Genomic DNA, 15,268 nt, shown 5'->3' with positions numbered 1-15,268 from the left:
GTTATACAACTGGGCCATCTGGTGGCTGTAGGTGGTGCTGGGTACGTTAGTCTTTCATGACATTAAATAATAAATAATTAAAATAATTAAACCCAGGATAATATGGCTCCTGGTTTACTCACATGCTGTTCCAACAGTAAGAGATGTACAAAAAACAAAGTCAATATTGCAAACAGTTTATTTGTAGTAAATGAATAGTGTGCCACTGAGTGAGAAGGAAAGAGAGGGCAGAGGTGTCAGGGACGGTCAATGTCTTTGGTCCATACTCTGGGGATGAGGAGGTCAAAGAATCAGCGGGAGACGAGAAAAGGCACTTGAGTTTACAGTTTTCTCAGAAAAACAAACGTCTTGAGAAGAAGGAGGACACAAGGTTTACAGGAAGAAAGAATTAATGAACTAGATGTTTTAACCTCTGTTATGCCTAATATGAATATCACATACAAAACGCCCCATGTGAGCAGAAAATTATAGCTACATTTATGTATATACAGAAATAATTAGAAAATAAAGTTGAAAGAATAAAATAAAGTGTTGGATTCACAGGCCGAAGAAAGAAAGAAGGTTTTAGAGGGTGAAATATTTCTTTGGCGATAACCTAATACATCTAAAGTTTGGAATGAAACTAAAGTGGTTAAGGTGAGAAAAGCATTGGTAGAGTACAGATAAGCTGTTTATGTTCTGTCCGGCAGCTTTGATCGGTTTCATCTGCGCCTCACCGTCATTTAGTAGAGTGGTGTTAAGAGGAAAGTTGTGGTTTCCTCATCAACTTCAGTCAATACAAGTCTTTGTGTTATTGTAACAGAGTTGTTGCCTCTGAAAGGACTGTTTGGCAATTTGGGAAAGATCTTTTTTGCTTTAATTCAGAGAGAGATAGATGAGAAGACCGATAGCACACAAAGCTATCAAATGGCAGGATTAACCTCCAGGCAAACCTTTGTACCGCTCTCCCGCCCTCCACTATACAAGGTAGCACCGGTACCCTAATGCTGAATTAATGAAGGATTTAAATTAAGCTATTATTGATACTGAAAGTTATTTATTTGTTCCATCATTGTCAGGGTTTTTGATTGTTGATCAATTGTAGGCAAAACAGGTAACGTGATAAAACGGTTAGTTTTGCCTTCCAGGAAAAAAATACCCTGTTTTGTAATTATTTAAGAGGAAAAATCGTTAAACATTATCCATAATTAAATGATGTAGTAGTAAAAACAACATAAAAGACAAACAAACAAAGGTTCTTATGTGTTAGTTGTTAAGTAAATGTGATTACAATAAGGATGACTCTGTAGTGAGGCATGAGTGTATCCACAGCTCTCGTTCAGGTGACATGAGCTTGTCCTTTGTCATTTGATCTGATGCATTTTTTTTTCTTTAGGTTCAGCTCTACTTGATTCCAGGCTAGATAAACAGACTATGGCCATAACCCTCTCGTGGGGTTGGGGGTAGTCATTTCCCATTGTGTCAATTGAATCTTTCTTCCTAACTGTACACGCATCTGTGTCATTACAGCACGTTTAGTAAAGTCTGCAAACAAGGCGGTACTTCTAGTAGAAAGAATATAAACTTATAAGTCAAATACTAAAATGACCCTATGATGAAAGAAAAATGGCAGAGACGAACATTCTACATTGTTTTCAAACGTCAGCTTGAGGGAAGACAACACATTGTAAAGAAGATGCAGCAATAATGCAAGAATCGGTTTAAGTCTACAGGCTCGCAGCTCGGCCTATGTACATAATTACAACATCAGGGACGAGGAGCCACCGAGGGTTCCTGTCCCTCTATACGAGCCAAACAGATCAGTAATGAGGTATTCACCAGCTTTCTGTTCAGAAGCGGGCGGGCGGCCATGTTAGGAGGCCTGACCCCAACAACAACAACCACCACCTTGAAACGTCTCCTCGACAGCTGGAGAAGATCTATGATGAAATCAGTACCGACCTTCCAACGCATTCATCGCTTATGAGCAACATCACTTTAACAGATGGAATAAAGTAGGTAAATAAAGAGGGGAAGGGTAAATCTTGCACCTCACATTTATTTATAAACTGCACGTCTGCTCTGCAATTACTGTCTGCGTAGAAAACGGTCAGGATGCAGACATACTATTTTTTCTAGAAAGGCAAAAGTGAAGTCTCTCTGTGACTAAAGGCAAGCATGTCATTAAGATGCCATTCATGTGCATTTAACGAAACAAGGAACAAACTGCACGTGTGGAAGAAGAAAATCTCTCAGAGTACACGTGGAGAACTAACAGCATGAGGACAGGTTCCTTCGTCGCCACTTAAAACATATTTAATATTCTACAAAAGGTAATGAGCCCTCTCTTTATTAGAAAATGTTCGACAGCGAGCCACAAACAATGCACGAGCCATTGGCTAGTGGGGACCGCAATGCAAAGTCTGAGTCCATTCTCATGCGTGTTAAGTAAATCTGAAGCTGGGGCCGGGAGACTCTTTACAACTTGTGCACTTCATGCTAAGATAATCCAAGCAGATGCTGGCTTTAGCTTTACGTTTAGTGTACAGACATGAGAGTGGGATCGATCGTCTCAACCAACCCTCAGCAAGATAACGCGCGAGAACATCTCTCAAATGTTGGATCTATTCCTTCAGGAGCAATCTCTGTTCTCATCCTAGCATTATCAAGTATCCAGTAGCAGCCATATGAAAAGCTCTGAAATACAGTTTGATATGTTTCCTTTTTTTAACCTAGCAAACAATTGACGATAGTCTGTAGTGTTGAATGAATGTCTACTCTTCTGATTACAAAAGTTCCTGTTAATGCTAGAACTAGTTATGCACTTTGCACTCCTCCACTGTAAAGGCATTGAAATAGTTCTGGGAGACAAGAAGAAAACTAAAAATATGAGGCGCAAATTAAAAAAATATATATATGATGTAAGCCACAGAAAGAAAAGTTCAACTTCAATAGTGCACAAATTGTTGCAGGTAAATCATGTCAGTCTACTTAACAGAAACTGACAATAGCATAGCGATGAGGAGGCTAAATACAGAAGCTAGTTACCTTAATCAGCGTGGGAGAAATGTAAAAGGAAGAGTGACAGCGTTCAAGTCTGAAGGATGAATGGATGGATGGATGTAGTGAGGTGGCACTACAGCTCATCTGATGGGAATATGTAAACTTGTATTCTATTCTTCATTGAAAGGGGTTAGTAGGGTGGAAGAGTGTGCAGGGTGTGGAAGGGGGACGGGGGGGAGGTGCAGGGTTAGTAGATGGGTTTGATTGAACCACGGCTTTCCAATGTCAAGGGCAGTGCGTCCGCGGGGGCCTTTGAGGCAGCCCGTTGTGAGACGCTCGGTCCTGGTTGTGGGAGGATGAGGAGGGATGGGACGGTCCTCTGGAGTTGGTGGAGTGCTGCGAAGTGTGACCGGAGGAGGCGCCGTCGCTGTGGTAGCGATGGTTAGCGCGAGCGGAGTTCCTGTCGTGGTAGGATCCGCCGTTGTATCGCTGACCGCCTGAGTGGAAACCTTGGCCCTGGAAAGTGCGCCTGTTGCCTTGAAAGATCTGCCGGGAGGATTAGAGCAGTGTCAACGAGGAAGCAAGGATCTCCACCTGTGGAAGCGCCAGTCGGCTCCATGAGCTCCATGTCCAACTATCTACTGTAACTGACCTGTTTGTTTGGTGGGGGGCGGGTTTCACTGGGGGCACTTTGGGTCTGGGGGGGTGGAGGAGTTTCAAGCTGGCTCGGGCTGGTGACGGAAGAGGACGTGGAGCTACAGCGGGAGCGATTCGAGTAGCCCGTACGCGGATGGTAAACTGTAGGCCACAAAACGAGACAGTGAGACAAATGAGCTATAACGAATGCAAACCAATATTACTCTTAAATAAAACTCTTCAATAGTTCATTTTAAATGTAGAGTTGACTTTAATATCTCTAAACAGAGATATTAAAGGCAAGATTTGCACAGAAATACAAATGTCCATTTTTAAACAGTGCACACAGTAACTGGGCTTTTATGGGAATGTAATTGTAGGAAGGTCTGAAAGTCTCTATATAGTGGAGACTTTGGTCAGAAATTTGAAGGCTGACAAACTTTGTCTCTTTTGATCAGAAAACAACCAACAACAACCCACATTCGTTTTACAGCAGACAGAACTTATTAAAGTCTGTACTGGCACAGTCTTGTGTACAACTGCATGCATCTCCCGTTTGTCATCAGCATCACATGCCTCTAGCAAATGGCCCATGTATCCTCTGATAATGAACAGAATGATTTTCTCTTTGGCACTGCGAGTTGGTTCTGTGTAAATAAACTGAATTACATTTGAACCAACTGCTTTTGTATCATAAACCGGAGGAGTATAAAAACATAAGATGTAAACCTTTTGTCATCACATCCAGTGGCTTCATCCTTCTATGTGCATATGTGAGCTATTATATTATTATGTCGATGTGTTCCCATACTGGAAATCTTTCCTAGTTTGGCCTATGAGGAAATCCTGGTCTTCAATACTTGAAGAATGACGTCAGGACAGCGGATGATCCCTACAACGCAGCAACACAAGGTCTGTGTTTCTGGAGTTTCACTCAAACACACAAAGCCGTCTACAGCCACGGGAAAGTTGATTTATAAATTTGCTAAGGATATTAATGCTCTGTAATCTACTGCACCCTGACTTCAGTTTCCACAGTGCAAGCATTAAAATGATTCTGGGACATGAGAAGAAAAAACTAAACACACATCTTGTGTGGTTTCCATGGTTTAAAAAAGAAAATGTGTCTCACTGAAACAAATGTTTGTAGCCACTTTTACTGACACAAACATGGGAACCATCTTGATCTTGTTTTGACATAATAATTAGAGGCAGCTAGTGGACTTTCTGCTGACAAACTCCCGTAATTGCGGATGTGTGAGCTGCTAAAACTGAACAGATGCCACGTTGAACTGGTTATATGCAAATGCTTGTGAAAGTCAGGATTAGAGCTGAGGAGGGATATTGTCAGGAAGCTGAACTTGAAGCCCATCAGTACGAGTGAGAGGAGTAACGGAGGATTCGTTACCTGATCCAAACCCTGTGATGCTTGTCTTCAGTGGTTCAAGATCGAATGTAAATCTTACAGCTTTCCCAAGGTCCTCATCATATTTACGTTCACTCACAAAGTGCTGTGCATAAGGAAAAAAAAAAAGGAGAGAAATGAGCAATTATGTTATCCATTAGCTTCGTTCCAAATCGTTTCCGGACACTGAGTGTGTACCTTGATGTCTGCACGCAGTTCAGACAACTGCTCCTCAGACATGGACGCCGACTTGTCCGTCAGCCGCCTGAGCTCCTCAGCTTTCTTCTGCCTCGCGTCTAATATCACCACTGCAACACACAACAATGGTCTTAGCAAAGACATCAAACTGAATTGAATGCACGTCCATTCACCAGAGCAACGATCTGCAAGTGTCGGTCGTCTCCATTCGCTGGTGCAGATTCTGAAACTGTGGTAAATTAGTAAAATGTACAATAACTGATAAATTTCTTCTTTTAGCTACAGTGAAAGAGCAATTCGCTGCCAACATTTGTTTACATCATTGGTTGCCATTATCAATCCCATAAAATGTCACAAAACAACTGGTCAATGGCAATCAAGACTTTTACAGAGGCCAGTGTGACATTGTCAGGCTTTGTCTGGCCAAAGGTCCACATTCTGTTTATGGCTGCAGAAACCTGCAAACCATCATCACAATAACAATAGTTCAGTGGGTCAACTCGATTTTCTAATCTCCAAGAAAAATGGAAAGGAGTGATAGTCACTCCCTTCACTCTTAAATTAGAACTTTATAATCGAACAGAAATTCACTACGGCCATTTGGAAATAGAACAACTGATTCATCTAAAAAATTATTGTCCTTCATCAGTTGAGCAGACGATCATATAGGAAACCTGGCAGTCTCCTCTAGTGTAATGCAGGAAGGAGATTAGTGGACGATAAACCGTGAGGAAAACTTGCTTTCACGACGCGAGTTTCTTTGCTTTGCTCTCAATTCCCCACACACCTCGCACAAAGGCAGCATTGAGGCGCCCTTGACACCTGACACTATTCACTTTTCCAGGCCTGGAACACAACACTCTACACTGAGAGAACAGAATGAGAGAGAATGGCCTACTTGTGTAAATATGCAGCCCTGCTCTGTCATGTTACACACAGCAGGACTGAGGGCATCACTGCAAGTTTGATGAAACAGACAATTGCTGTTCCACAACAGCCTTTTACTACTTCTCTGGAAGAGATTCAGGTCAGATTCTCTAAGCACCAGAGTCAGGTGATCATATTATTCCAAGAGGCCTAATAGCTCCTGGGTGACATGGGAAGTTTCAGTTCAATCTAAACACAAGAAAACACAGTACTTACTGGCCTCTGCCTTCACTTTGTCCATTTCTGCCAGCAGAGTCACTTCCCGGTCCATTAAGCTAAAGAAATAAATGAACAGAAGAGGCCATCATTTTTCTTTACCCACTTTAAGACATTAATTATTGTGCATGTTGACTTTGCACTAAGTTTATAGAGTATTTTAATTACATAAAGAGGCTGCTGCACAGTTACAAAGCCCCAAATGCATCAGCGTCAGTGTATGATTTTGCGAAACAGCGAACGCAACCCAACTTCTGTGGCATTTAGACATATATCTTGTGTGTGGATGCAGGAAGATCATTATCAAGTGATCATTTGCAACCTTGATGTTTCAAGCAATTTATCCAAGACAAGTGCAACAAAAGTCTGAGGGAGAAAGTGACTTGCTGCTAGTTTCTGATCCAAGTCCACTCGACTCTAGCAGTCAGTGCAGTTTGGTGTGTCGCTCTGGAGCGATGTTTAAGAGTCACTCCTCACTCTGTCATCGCAGACGCTCCCATTGATGCAAATGCGCTGGCACAAGCACAAGGTCAACATTCCTACTGTCGTGTCCGTATAGATGGAGGTTGTAATCCATTAATAAAACAAGCAACGGCACAGGAAAGACAATGAATGGGATGATAAAATAAGACAATGGAGAGATTTTAGGGACCGTCGCTGCGTTCTGGTGAAACGTTAAAGCGTGACTTTTCTTACAGTGAAACTCAACGCTGTACCTTTAAGGACTCGGGAAGCTTTGAGCAAGCAGCTGCTGTGTTTTTCACACATTGTGCTCGCTGCAAATTGCTGCGTTTACATGCCACATACTTGTAATATCCAAAATGAACGGGCATCCATGACCACAGCCAAATTTGACCATTTGAGGCATGACATCAGGAGGACAGGCTGCACTCTTGGTCAGCGTTCAGTGACGAGCTATGGAGGTACCTGGACTTAGATGAACTCTCCAATTCCCGTTTTGTTGTGTCTACTCAGTATTTTTTTTTAAATATATATACACTTCTGCTTTTGGAGGATAGTTCAACCCAGCTCAAGCATGTACTCATGAGCTCCTAACCTCCATCTACCTCTGCTCCGCCTCTGGTGAAGCACTTCAAAATATGTGAAGTAGAAACTCACAACTTAATGTTTGACAGGTGGCTCACTGCCATAAGCAGCAATCATACTACACCCATGACAAACACTGAACATTAAATATTATTCATGTCTGATTGATGACTGGCTGATTAACACCAAGCCACTAATCATAATATTCATTTTCGCCAGTAGAAGGTTATAGAAGTAATGATCTATGTATAGATGGTGACTGCTTAACCTGAAGACATTACATCGAGGATTTTCAAACTAAGTGAAAAACCAGCTGCCTGTTAGCGTTTGTCACCTGTTGCTCTTGTCAGGCTTTACCAGTGCATATGTAAAAAGAAAAAAAAAACAAAAAAAAACACTGACAGTGGGTTTATTCAACTTAATATAGACATGAAAGTAAACATAAGACGGACTAAAAAGAGCCGTTGTTCTGGTTTTGTGCATGACTGATGCACTTGTGTTTAGGATTAACTCTAGTTAATGATCAATGCACAACCATAAGTTAGTGGATGAGCCTCTAATGAATACAAAGGGGCGAGGAGAGCTCAATCTAGGTTTTTGGGTAGTACTTGGAGTTCAATCTGTTTTTGCTTTCAATTAAGAGTCGATTTGGCATAATCAAATTAAAATGGTTGTAGTTCCCAAATGGTAAGGGCTACAATATTGAGCTTGGTGTCATTGGAAAGGAAACTCCTTATATACACACACACAAAGAAAAAATAAAGACACACAAACCTGAAATAATATTTTGTTAACCCTCGCCTGGATTTTTCCCTTATAGATATAAGCAAATATCTCCCTGGTGACTGGAAGCAGGTAGGTAAGTTGTTTGATCCAGGTACTTCAGCCTGAAGCATTGTGACCTAAATGTTCCTTTGTGTCTTTGTTTACAATTACAACTTACAGTCTCTGGTGATAATAAAACAAATTTTTAGTTTTAATGTGTGACCAGCTAATCAGTCCCTAGTGTGTCCCTGCTTCTGGGTATGTGACACATGAGGCTCCATAAAAGCGGCCGAGGTTCAACATATACAACAGCTTTCTGATATGCAAAGCTCTGCTCCAGTGTCAGAGAGCACATAGGTAAGAAACCTGCACTTTGCCTCAATAACCGTTCAGCAACACAGGAGCACCAGTACAACCTCAGGAAACATGCAGCGTTAATGAGAGAATATGACCAAATAACCATTTAAAACCAATAGTTTGGGGAAACTAGTTGTGCAAGGAAAACCCTTCATTCCAGTTTGCTTTTTTGTGAATGTGATTTAGATTATAAAGGTTTTTTATAGAAGGAATGAAAGAAGTGGATAAACAGATGTGGAGTGGCTCTAGGTGATGTGCAGAACTTCTGATGGGCCGACTTTATACTGGGATCTATGGAGATTGTGCATGAATATATTTGCAGTTTTGCAGAAAAGCATGCAACGGGTGTGCAGTATTTTCTGTACACTCTTCCCAAATCACAACATCATGTAAATCAAGATACTTTCTCTTTGAAGGCCTCAAACCCATACTGTCATTATTTCAATAACAACTTGCACTCACCAGGTCTGGAGCTCTGCAAACGTCTGCTTCATCCTCTTGATTGAGGAGTCCATCTCTTCTTTGATCACCATTCTGTAGCGAGTCAGTGAGGCGGTGCATCTCTGCAGGTCCTTCACAGAGCGGTCAATGTTGGGAGCTGAAGCATAAAGATTCAACATGACTTAAGCACATTATGATGGAGGCGTGATAGACCACAGTTTGTCCAAGATTAGGTCTCACTTGACCGATTAGGGATTATCATTATCGTATTTATACTAAACAGAAAAAAGGTAACTTTTGATCATGAGTCGAAAGGTGCCTAACCCATTTTTTTAACTCCTTGCAATCCTAGCTCTTCGGTGGCAGGCATTAATGAAAACGTGTGGGGGTGTGAATTTGAGCCAGCTCTGTGTCGGTTCTTGTTCCCTCTGGGACCCTGGGGATTCCTCCCTCCCTGCTGTGAGGCGGGACTTGGAGCGCTACCTTGACTTTCTGCTTCTGCACCTGTGAGAAGACAAATCACTTTACTTTAAATTGGGCGTTTTAATGAAAAACAGGGATGTGCCAAACTACAACAATATCTGTACATGTCATAACCTGTAAGTCCGTGTTAAATAATCTCTTCACATATTGCCGAAGAGGCGCATTTACCAGCGGTTTCAGATGTGGCAGGTTCAGAGTCCAGCTCGGCTGCATCCAGGGACGCAGAGTCCAACTGTTCACTCAAGGAATCAAGTGACTCTCCATCCATCACAGATCCGTTGGCATGAAAACCATTCACCTCATCCCTGCTCTCCTCAGGCGATGGGGCCTCGAGTGCAACAGACTCTGCGGACGCCTCTGGCTGGGGCTTGGGCTTTTTCTTCTTGGGCTGGACATGGAGGGATCGGTATGGTTTGCAAATAGTGGGACTTTAAACAAGCTTTAGCTCTAAGTGCAGCAACGCAGGCTGATCCTCACCTTCTTTTTGCCGGTGACGTTCCACTCCTTTAGGATCTCGACTGCACTCCCTGGGGTTGGACAAAGAGCAATGACAAAAGTTCAGAGCCCTATTTTACACACCGTGACGGGTTTCCAAGCTCATAACACACATGTCAATATCTAAATGCCCTGAGGCGTTGTTCACATTTTGGTAAGGAAGAACAAGGGCAGTCTGACGCACACTTATTCTATTTATACCAGTAAATCTAAAGGCATGCAAGTTACGCTTAGCTCCTGAATGTGAAGCATGGCTTGTCATGCGTGCCAAACTGAGTGGGCAGCGAGCCAAAGCAACAGGTTTGACTAAAATGCGTAAGGATAATGAGTAATGATAATGGATGCTGGATTATAGACTCTAAAGACAGTGTCACCGTACGCGTAAAGTAAGGAGTGACAAACACACCAGCCTAAAACTTTCCCTCCTGAATGAACGTGGGGTAATGTTTTTGGTTGTTAAGGTAAAACATACAGACTCATACCTTCTAAGAAAGCTTGAACAGCCTTGTCGACGGAGTTCTCAAAGTGCTGCAACACCAGCACAATCTCATTGTTGCTTTTGTTGGGCACAACAGCCCTTACGGCACTAATCTGGAGGGAGAGAGGGGCAAGAAGAGCAGACTGTCAACACTTCCATTGTTTTAACGTTTGACTTAATGACACTGGATGGTGTTACATGTAATTGATGCACACTTGATGCGATGTGTAAGACAACAGCAGCTCAAAGGCTAGAAATTCATTTAAACAGCACGTAACTTAAGAACAGTATCAACACACGTCAGAGCACTGCATAAGCACCAAAAAGTTTCAGTTTCTTTGTTACTCACTTTCTATTCAAAGCTAACAAGTATATCAAAATCCAAAGACGACATAACTTAAAAATGACACCAGAGTAAAATTAGGCGATGTCCCATTTTCCTGAAGTTGTTCCATAAAGAGGAAGAGGTTTCCTGTAATATGGTTACATAATGACAAACCTCAAGTAAAATTAGCAGGTCAGCTAAGGTGCGAGCTGAAAAAACATCCCAATAACATTTACAGACAATTAAATATTAACTCTTATAACGACTGAAAGTAGTGCAAATAACTAGAGTGGCTCTGGTGAGTTTTACTTCTTATGCCCTGACAACTTGCCTCCCTCATGTCAACGGTCACCAAACAAGCTCACTGGAAAACCGTGGACACGTAAGGAAACTGAATGTCAGAGTGCACCAACACAGTGGAAATGTTTGTGCCGACAGCATGCGTGTGGCTGCGGTTTACCTTCTCCTTCATCTTCTCAGCTGTTCCTCCTTGAGACATGGCCATTTTTGAATGAGTGTCAAACATCACTCCTGTTGTATCTGGAAGACAAACCTCACAACTTAACTTATGCTGTCTCTTTAAGCCTTTAAAGCAGTATTTGGAAATCAGAATTTGCTAAAGAAAATAATCAGAGAGAAATCTGATGCTTTCCTTTTGTTACAATTACACATTTGTGCATGGGAATTCACTCGCCTGCATCTCAAAAAGCATTGACTGACATATTCATCTACTTCAACAAAGACCAGTACTGACTTGATTTATTCAGTTAAAAACAGATTTGATTTTATTCCTGTAGGCATAATTTGGCCAAAACAACCCACTATGGGAAAATGAAGACGCCAGCCTCCTTGCAATCTGCACTGTGGAGGTGGAAAGACACAGTATTTAGGAAAGTCCAGCTATGCGCTTCACTGAGCACGAGCACTAAGCACTTGAGAAAATAAAAAGGGGAAAGTCGTCACACCTGTCCCTGAGAATTGTGGGATCTGTGGCTGAAATAAATTACTAATAAAGATAGCCTAAATAAACAGCGATGGCCTCCAAAAAGACATCAACTTTGAAAACTGATAAGACTACAACTACAGTCGAGTTGGAAAATTTTTAATTAATACATAACATACTGGTTCATTCAAACGGATACGTACCCTTTTGGCTGTTTTTCTTTGCCATATTTTCACACGCTGGAAAGAACCTCCGGATTCAAACTTCCTCAAGACGGTACAATAATCCTTTAAATGTGGTTAAGCTGGAGTCCAAACAGTGGCACAAAGTGCGGCGACTTTCAGAGGATTGTTCTTCGTGAAGTTGCCAACAAAGCTGACAACTGGCAGGAGGGCTGAAAGGCGAGGTTCAGATCAGGTCTCAACCATTTAGACAAGGATGGGAGTTCTCCTCTTGCTTCTCAAGCATTTACATCTGCAGGGGGAAAAGCAATGAAAGAAGTCCAGCTGTGTTATAAGAACCAGTGGTCCAGTGTTTATATTGAAAGTAACATTAGCCTTGCTGTGCGCAGCACAAAATGCACAGATATGGTGCCTCCACTTATGCAAGATATAAAAGTATGAATGCAAATCAAAGGACAGTCATTTCCTCTGGCTATAAAATATGAATGAAAAACAGATTACGATGAATTATTGTCTGTCTGGCAGAGCATTCTCCAAAAAAATCTGCAGTTAATATTATCCTTGGCGGAGGCACTGAATATAGTTTGGTGGTGGTGGGGGCTTGTGGGGCTTTAGAGCCACACATGCTCGGAGAACACTTCCTTCTTCTGAGCTCGCGGCAGGAGCGGTGGCTGACGACGTTATGAGAGCGACAGGATATTCGCAGGCCGGCGCTCCGAAGGGACGAATGGCTGCAAATCCAAGGGTTCCACGCGGCGACAACCGTTCCTGAGGCTCCAACACTGACTGTCTGAAGCGCTCTGAATTCGCCAACAGCTAAACTCAGGCCCAAGTGTGTAGACTTGAGTCAATCTTTGTTCTCAAATACAGTCAGCGAGGTGCGTTTCCTCACAAGCACTCAGAGACCTAAAAGTCCTGGACTCAAGAGAAGCGGCGCGATGAGAAAGGAATTTGGCCTCGTCTTTGTTGTGTAGCTGGAAAAGTAACATCAGCTAGAGTCATGAAGGCAGTCTAGGTTTGTCTCACAAATGGTGACATGGCATCACCCTCCAGCACAATTACTTCTGCAGCCATAACTCAGATTCTACACGCCGAACAGTCTGCCTCAATTACGTCACTTCAAAATGCTTCAGTCACATGTTCGAGTTGGACTCGTGGACTTTATGGGCCAGCTGTTTCCACCCACGGCTTTAGGTTTTCGTTTCTGACCCGGTTTCTCCTGAAAGGGAAACTCAGAGGCTGTTCAAACCCACACCCTTGCGATTAGGATTTTGCATGCTACAGTCCCGGTTCCACCACACCTTCACAGACCTCTGACGCACATGTGTCAATTCATCGAGCGACACCGGCGCACGCACGCACGCACGCACGCACGGACTAGGATGCACGCTGTTTATCAAGAGGGATGGTGCGCGAGTCCTCAAGAAGGCCAGGTGCACTTGTGTCGAGTGACGCAATTTGGCGATAAGTGCTAAGTCAGCATTCAGAACACTAAATGAGGAGTTTTAAAAAGGGACCAGTTCAGACACGTATATGAGCGACACGTCCCAGAAGAAGAAAGCTTTTAACGAATCAGTTCATCACATTGTTAGAGACACTTGATGTCAGTTGTGTCCGTGAACTCAGTGGTCCCGTTTTTCCAGGTGAGACCATTAAACTAAGTGTAACTAATTAAAAGCAGGTCATAGCGACTTGCAGCTAGCTAAACAGATGGAGATCGTGTCATCGCCGCAACTTTGCTGGCATCTCTGGTAATATAATATAATATAATATAATATAATATAACGTAATGTAATGTCCGAGCAGATCCACGTATCCACGCACACGACCGTCCGTAAAATCTCAGCGGCAACTAGAAGTTACGAAACAATGACCACTGGAAATCAAACACTAAATCGGCGTTAATGTTAACGCTAACGCTGCCTACGGTGAAAATGCAACGTGTACCACAAACGTTTAAGATGCGGTTTGTTGAGACGCAACGCGTTCTGCTAACTCACAGATTGGCTTCAGTTGCACAGTTGAGTCGCCCCTTCATCTCCAAGCAGCTCAATTCACATATTTGGCTGAAGTCCGAAGGTTACGTTAACGTTAGCCTGCTAACGTTACACGGGACTTGGCTTTGCCCGGCTCGGCGTCCCCTGGCCGCAACAACTTGCCGTTATCGTTAAACGAAGAAAACGCCGTGGACGAAAACGCAACGCATCATGAAGTAAAAACGCCTCTTTTTTGAACGGAGCTTTGAATGGAAGCGTAGCTAACGCGCCGCTAGCTGCTGGCTTTCATTATTCAGTGCCCCGTTGTAAGGCTAGCCATCTCTTAGCTTATCAACTAAAGAAGGGAAAATACCGTTAAAGCATTAGTTGTTAAAACAGTGGACGTTTTACTGTATTTGTACTCAAATAAAATTACATACGTACATATACGTAGGTTCTGGAAACGGGTTGCTGCAGCTCCTGTCGCCAGGCGTCTTTAATGCCCAGCAGTCCGCTCTGGGCAATATTTTCCTCCACAAGGCTCCTCTGGAGTTGCCAGGTTGGTTTTCAAGAACCGCCTTCTAATGCGTTTCTTCATTCAAATGAGTTTACGTTTGCATTTTTGTAAAATAGGCAAGAAGAATGCTTAATACTGAATTTAGTGTTCATGTCGGATTCAGCTGTGTTTCCCTTACACCCTGTCACATCTTAGTAGTATTTTATCATCCAGAATCACGAACTATAACGTTAAGTAAGCATGTTTGTTTTCCATTGGAGTTTTTAAACCTAATATTAGCTAAATTGCATAAAAATATATATTTTAAAAAATCCTGTTTGTGCCCAACTGTACTTGGCACATATTATTGTTTCTCAACTTCTATAAACTTGTACTTTTTTTTACAGACTGTTTTGTAAATAGGAAAATTAAGTGTATCACATTTATCCTGCAGCCACAGGTTGCATTTCCCGTGATGGTGTCACTTTTCAGCTTTGCAGAGAAATAATTTTTCCTCGAGCAGATGGAAAGTTAATCTCTTGAAAACAATAAATGGAGGTTGCTGGAGGAATGAAATGGATGTGCAAAAATATTTCTGCTGAAAATAAGATATGAAATAGAATGTGTAACAAATGCTGGGTGGAACTATTATGTTTCTTTGTGTTGCAACGTTATATAAGTGATTGATTTGGATTCATTTTCAAAAAGTACAAACAATTTAAATCCATCTCAGTTTAAGTTGGCAGGTACGTTTGGTACGTTTGGTTTGGTGGTATATGTAATTAAAAATCAACAGAAAGCATTCCTTCTTTATTGTGGCGACCAGTATTTATTCAACTTCTTTTCTCTTCATTGCATCTGGTGCGTAATAACCGAGTAAACATTCAGATCTGGCAACCAAATATTCCACGTCGTC

General features: G+C 42.2%; 1 protein-coding gene across 3 annotated transcripts; it reads right to left on the bottom strand.

The window, feature by feature from the left end:
- Positions 1-160: 160 nt before the first annotated feature.
- On the bottom strand, positions 161-14,446 carry spats2 (spermatogenesis associated serine rich 2). Of its 3 annotated transcripts, none has more exons than XM_029156320.2 (13): positions 14,301-14,446; positions 11,902-12,172; positions 11,216-11,295; positions 10,435-10,543; positions 9,935-9,984; positions 9,626-9,845; positions 9,299-9,478; positions 8,996-9,131; positions 6,365-6,423; positions 5,222-5,331; positions 5,027-5,129; positions 3,635-3,780; positions 161-3,528 (listed from the first exon to the last, which is right to left on the bottom strand). In XM_029156320.2, exons 2-13 carry the CDS (start codon positions 11,924-11,926, stop codon positions 3,268-3,270), a joined length of 1,479 nt encoding a protein of 492 aa, XP_029012153.1. In that variant the 5' UTR covers positions 11,927-12,172; positions 14,301-14,446; the 3' UTR covers positions 161-3,267. The 3 variants fall into 3 exon arrangements, with proteins under 3 accessions (XP_029012153.1, XP_029012154.1, XP_029012155.1); XM_029156321.3 differs by having other exon boundaries at positions 14,297-14,421; XM_029156322.3 differs by lacking the exon at positions 14,301-14,446 and adding an exon at positions 13,881-14,145.
- Between the last annotated feature and the right edge of the window lie 822 nt (positions 14,447-15,268).

The sequence above is a fragment of the Betta splendens genome, chromosome 7 (assembly GCF_900634795.4).
Source record: "Betta splendens chromosome 7, fBetSpl5.4, whole genome shotgun sequence".
In the NCBI taxonomy this organism is placed as follows: domain Eukaryota; kingdom Metazoa; phylum Chordata; class Actinopteri; order Anabantiformes; family Osphronemidae; genus Betta; species Betta splendens.
The sequence above is the reverse complement of the archived record's forward strand: the minus strand, read 5'-3'. Positions and strand labels throughout refer to the sequence as shown.

Coding starts and splice junctions, on each gene's coding strand:
- spats2 (XM_029156320.2), bottom strand. CDS start 11,926: ATGGCAAAGAAAAACAGCCAAAAGG. Junction 9,132..9,298: donor GCAAGGAGTTAAAAAAATGG/GTTAGGCACCTT, acceptor TTTATGCTTCAG/CTCCCAACATTGACCGCTCT. Junction 3,529..3,634: donor GCCCCCCACCAAACAAACAG/GTCAGTTACAGT, acceptor TCCTCCCGGCAG/ATCTTTCAAGGCAACAGGCG.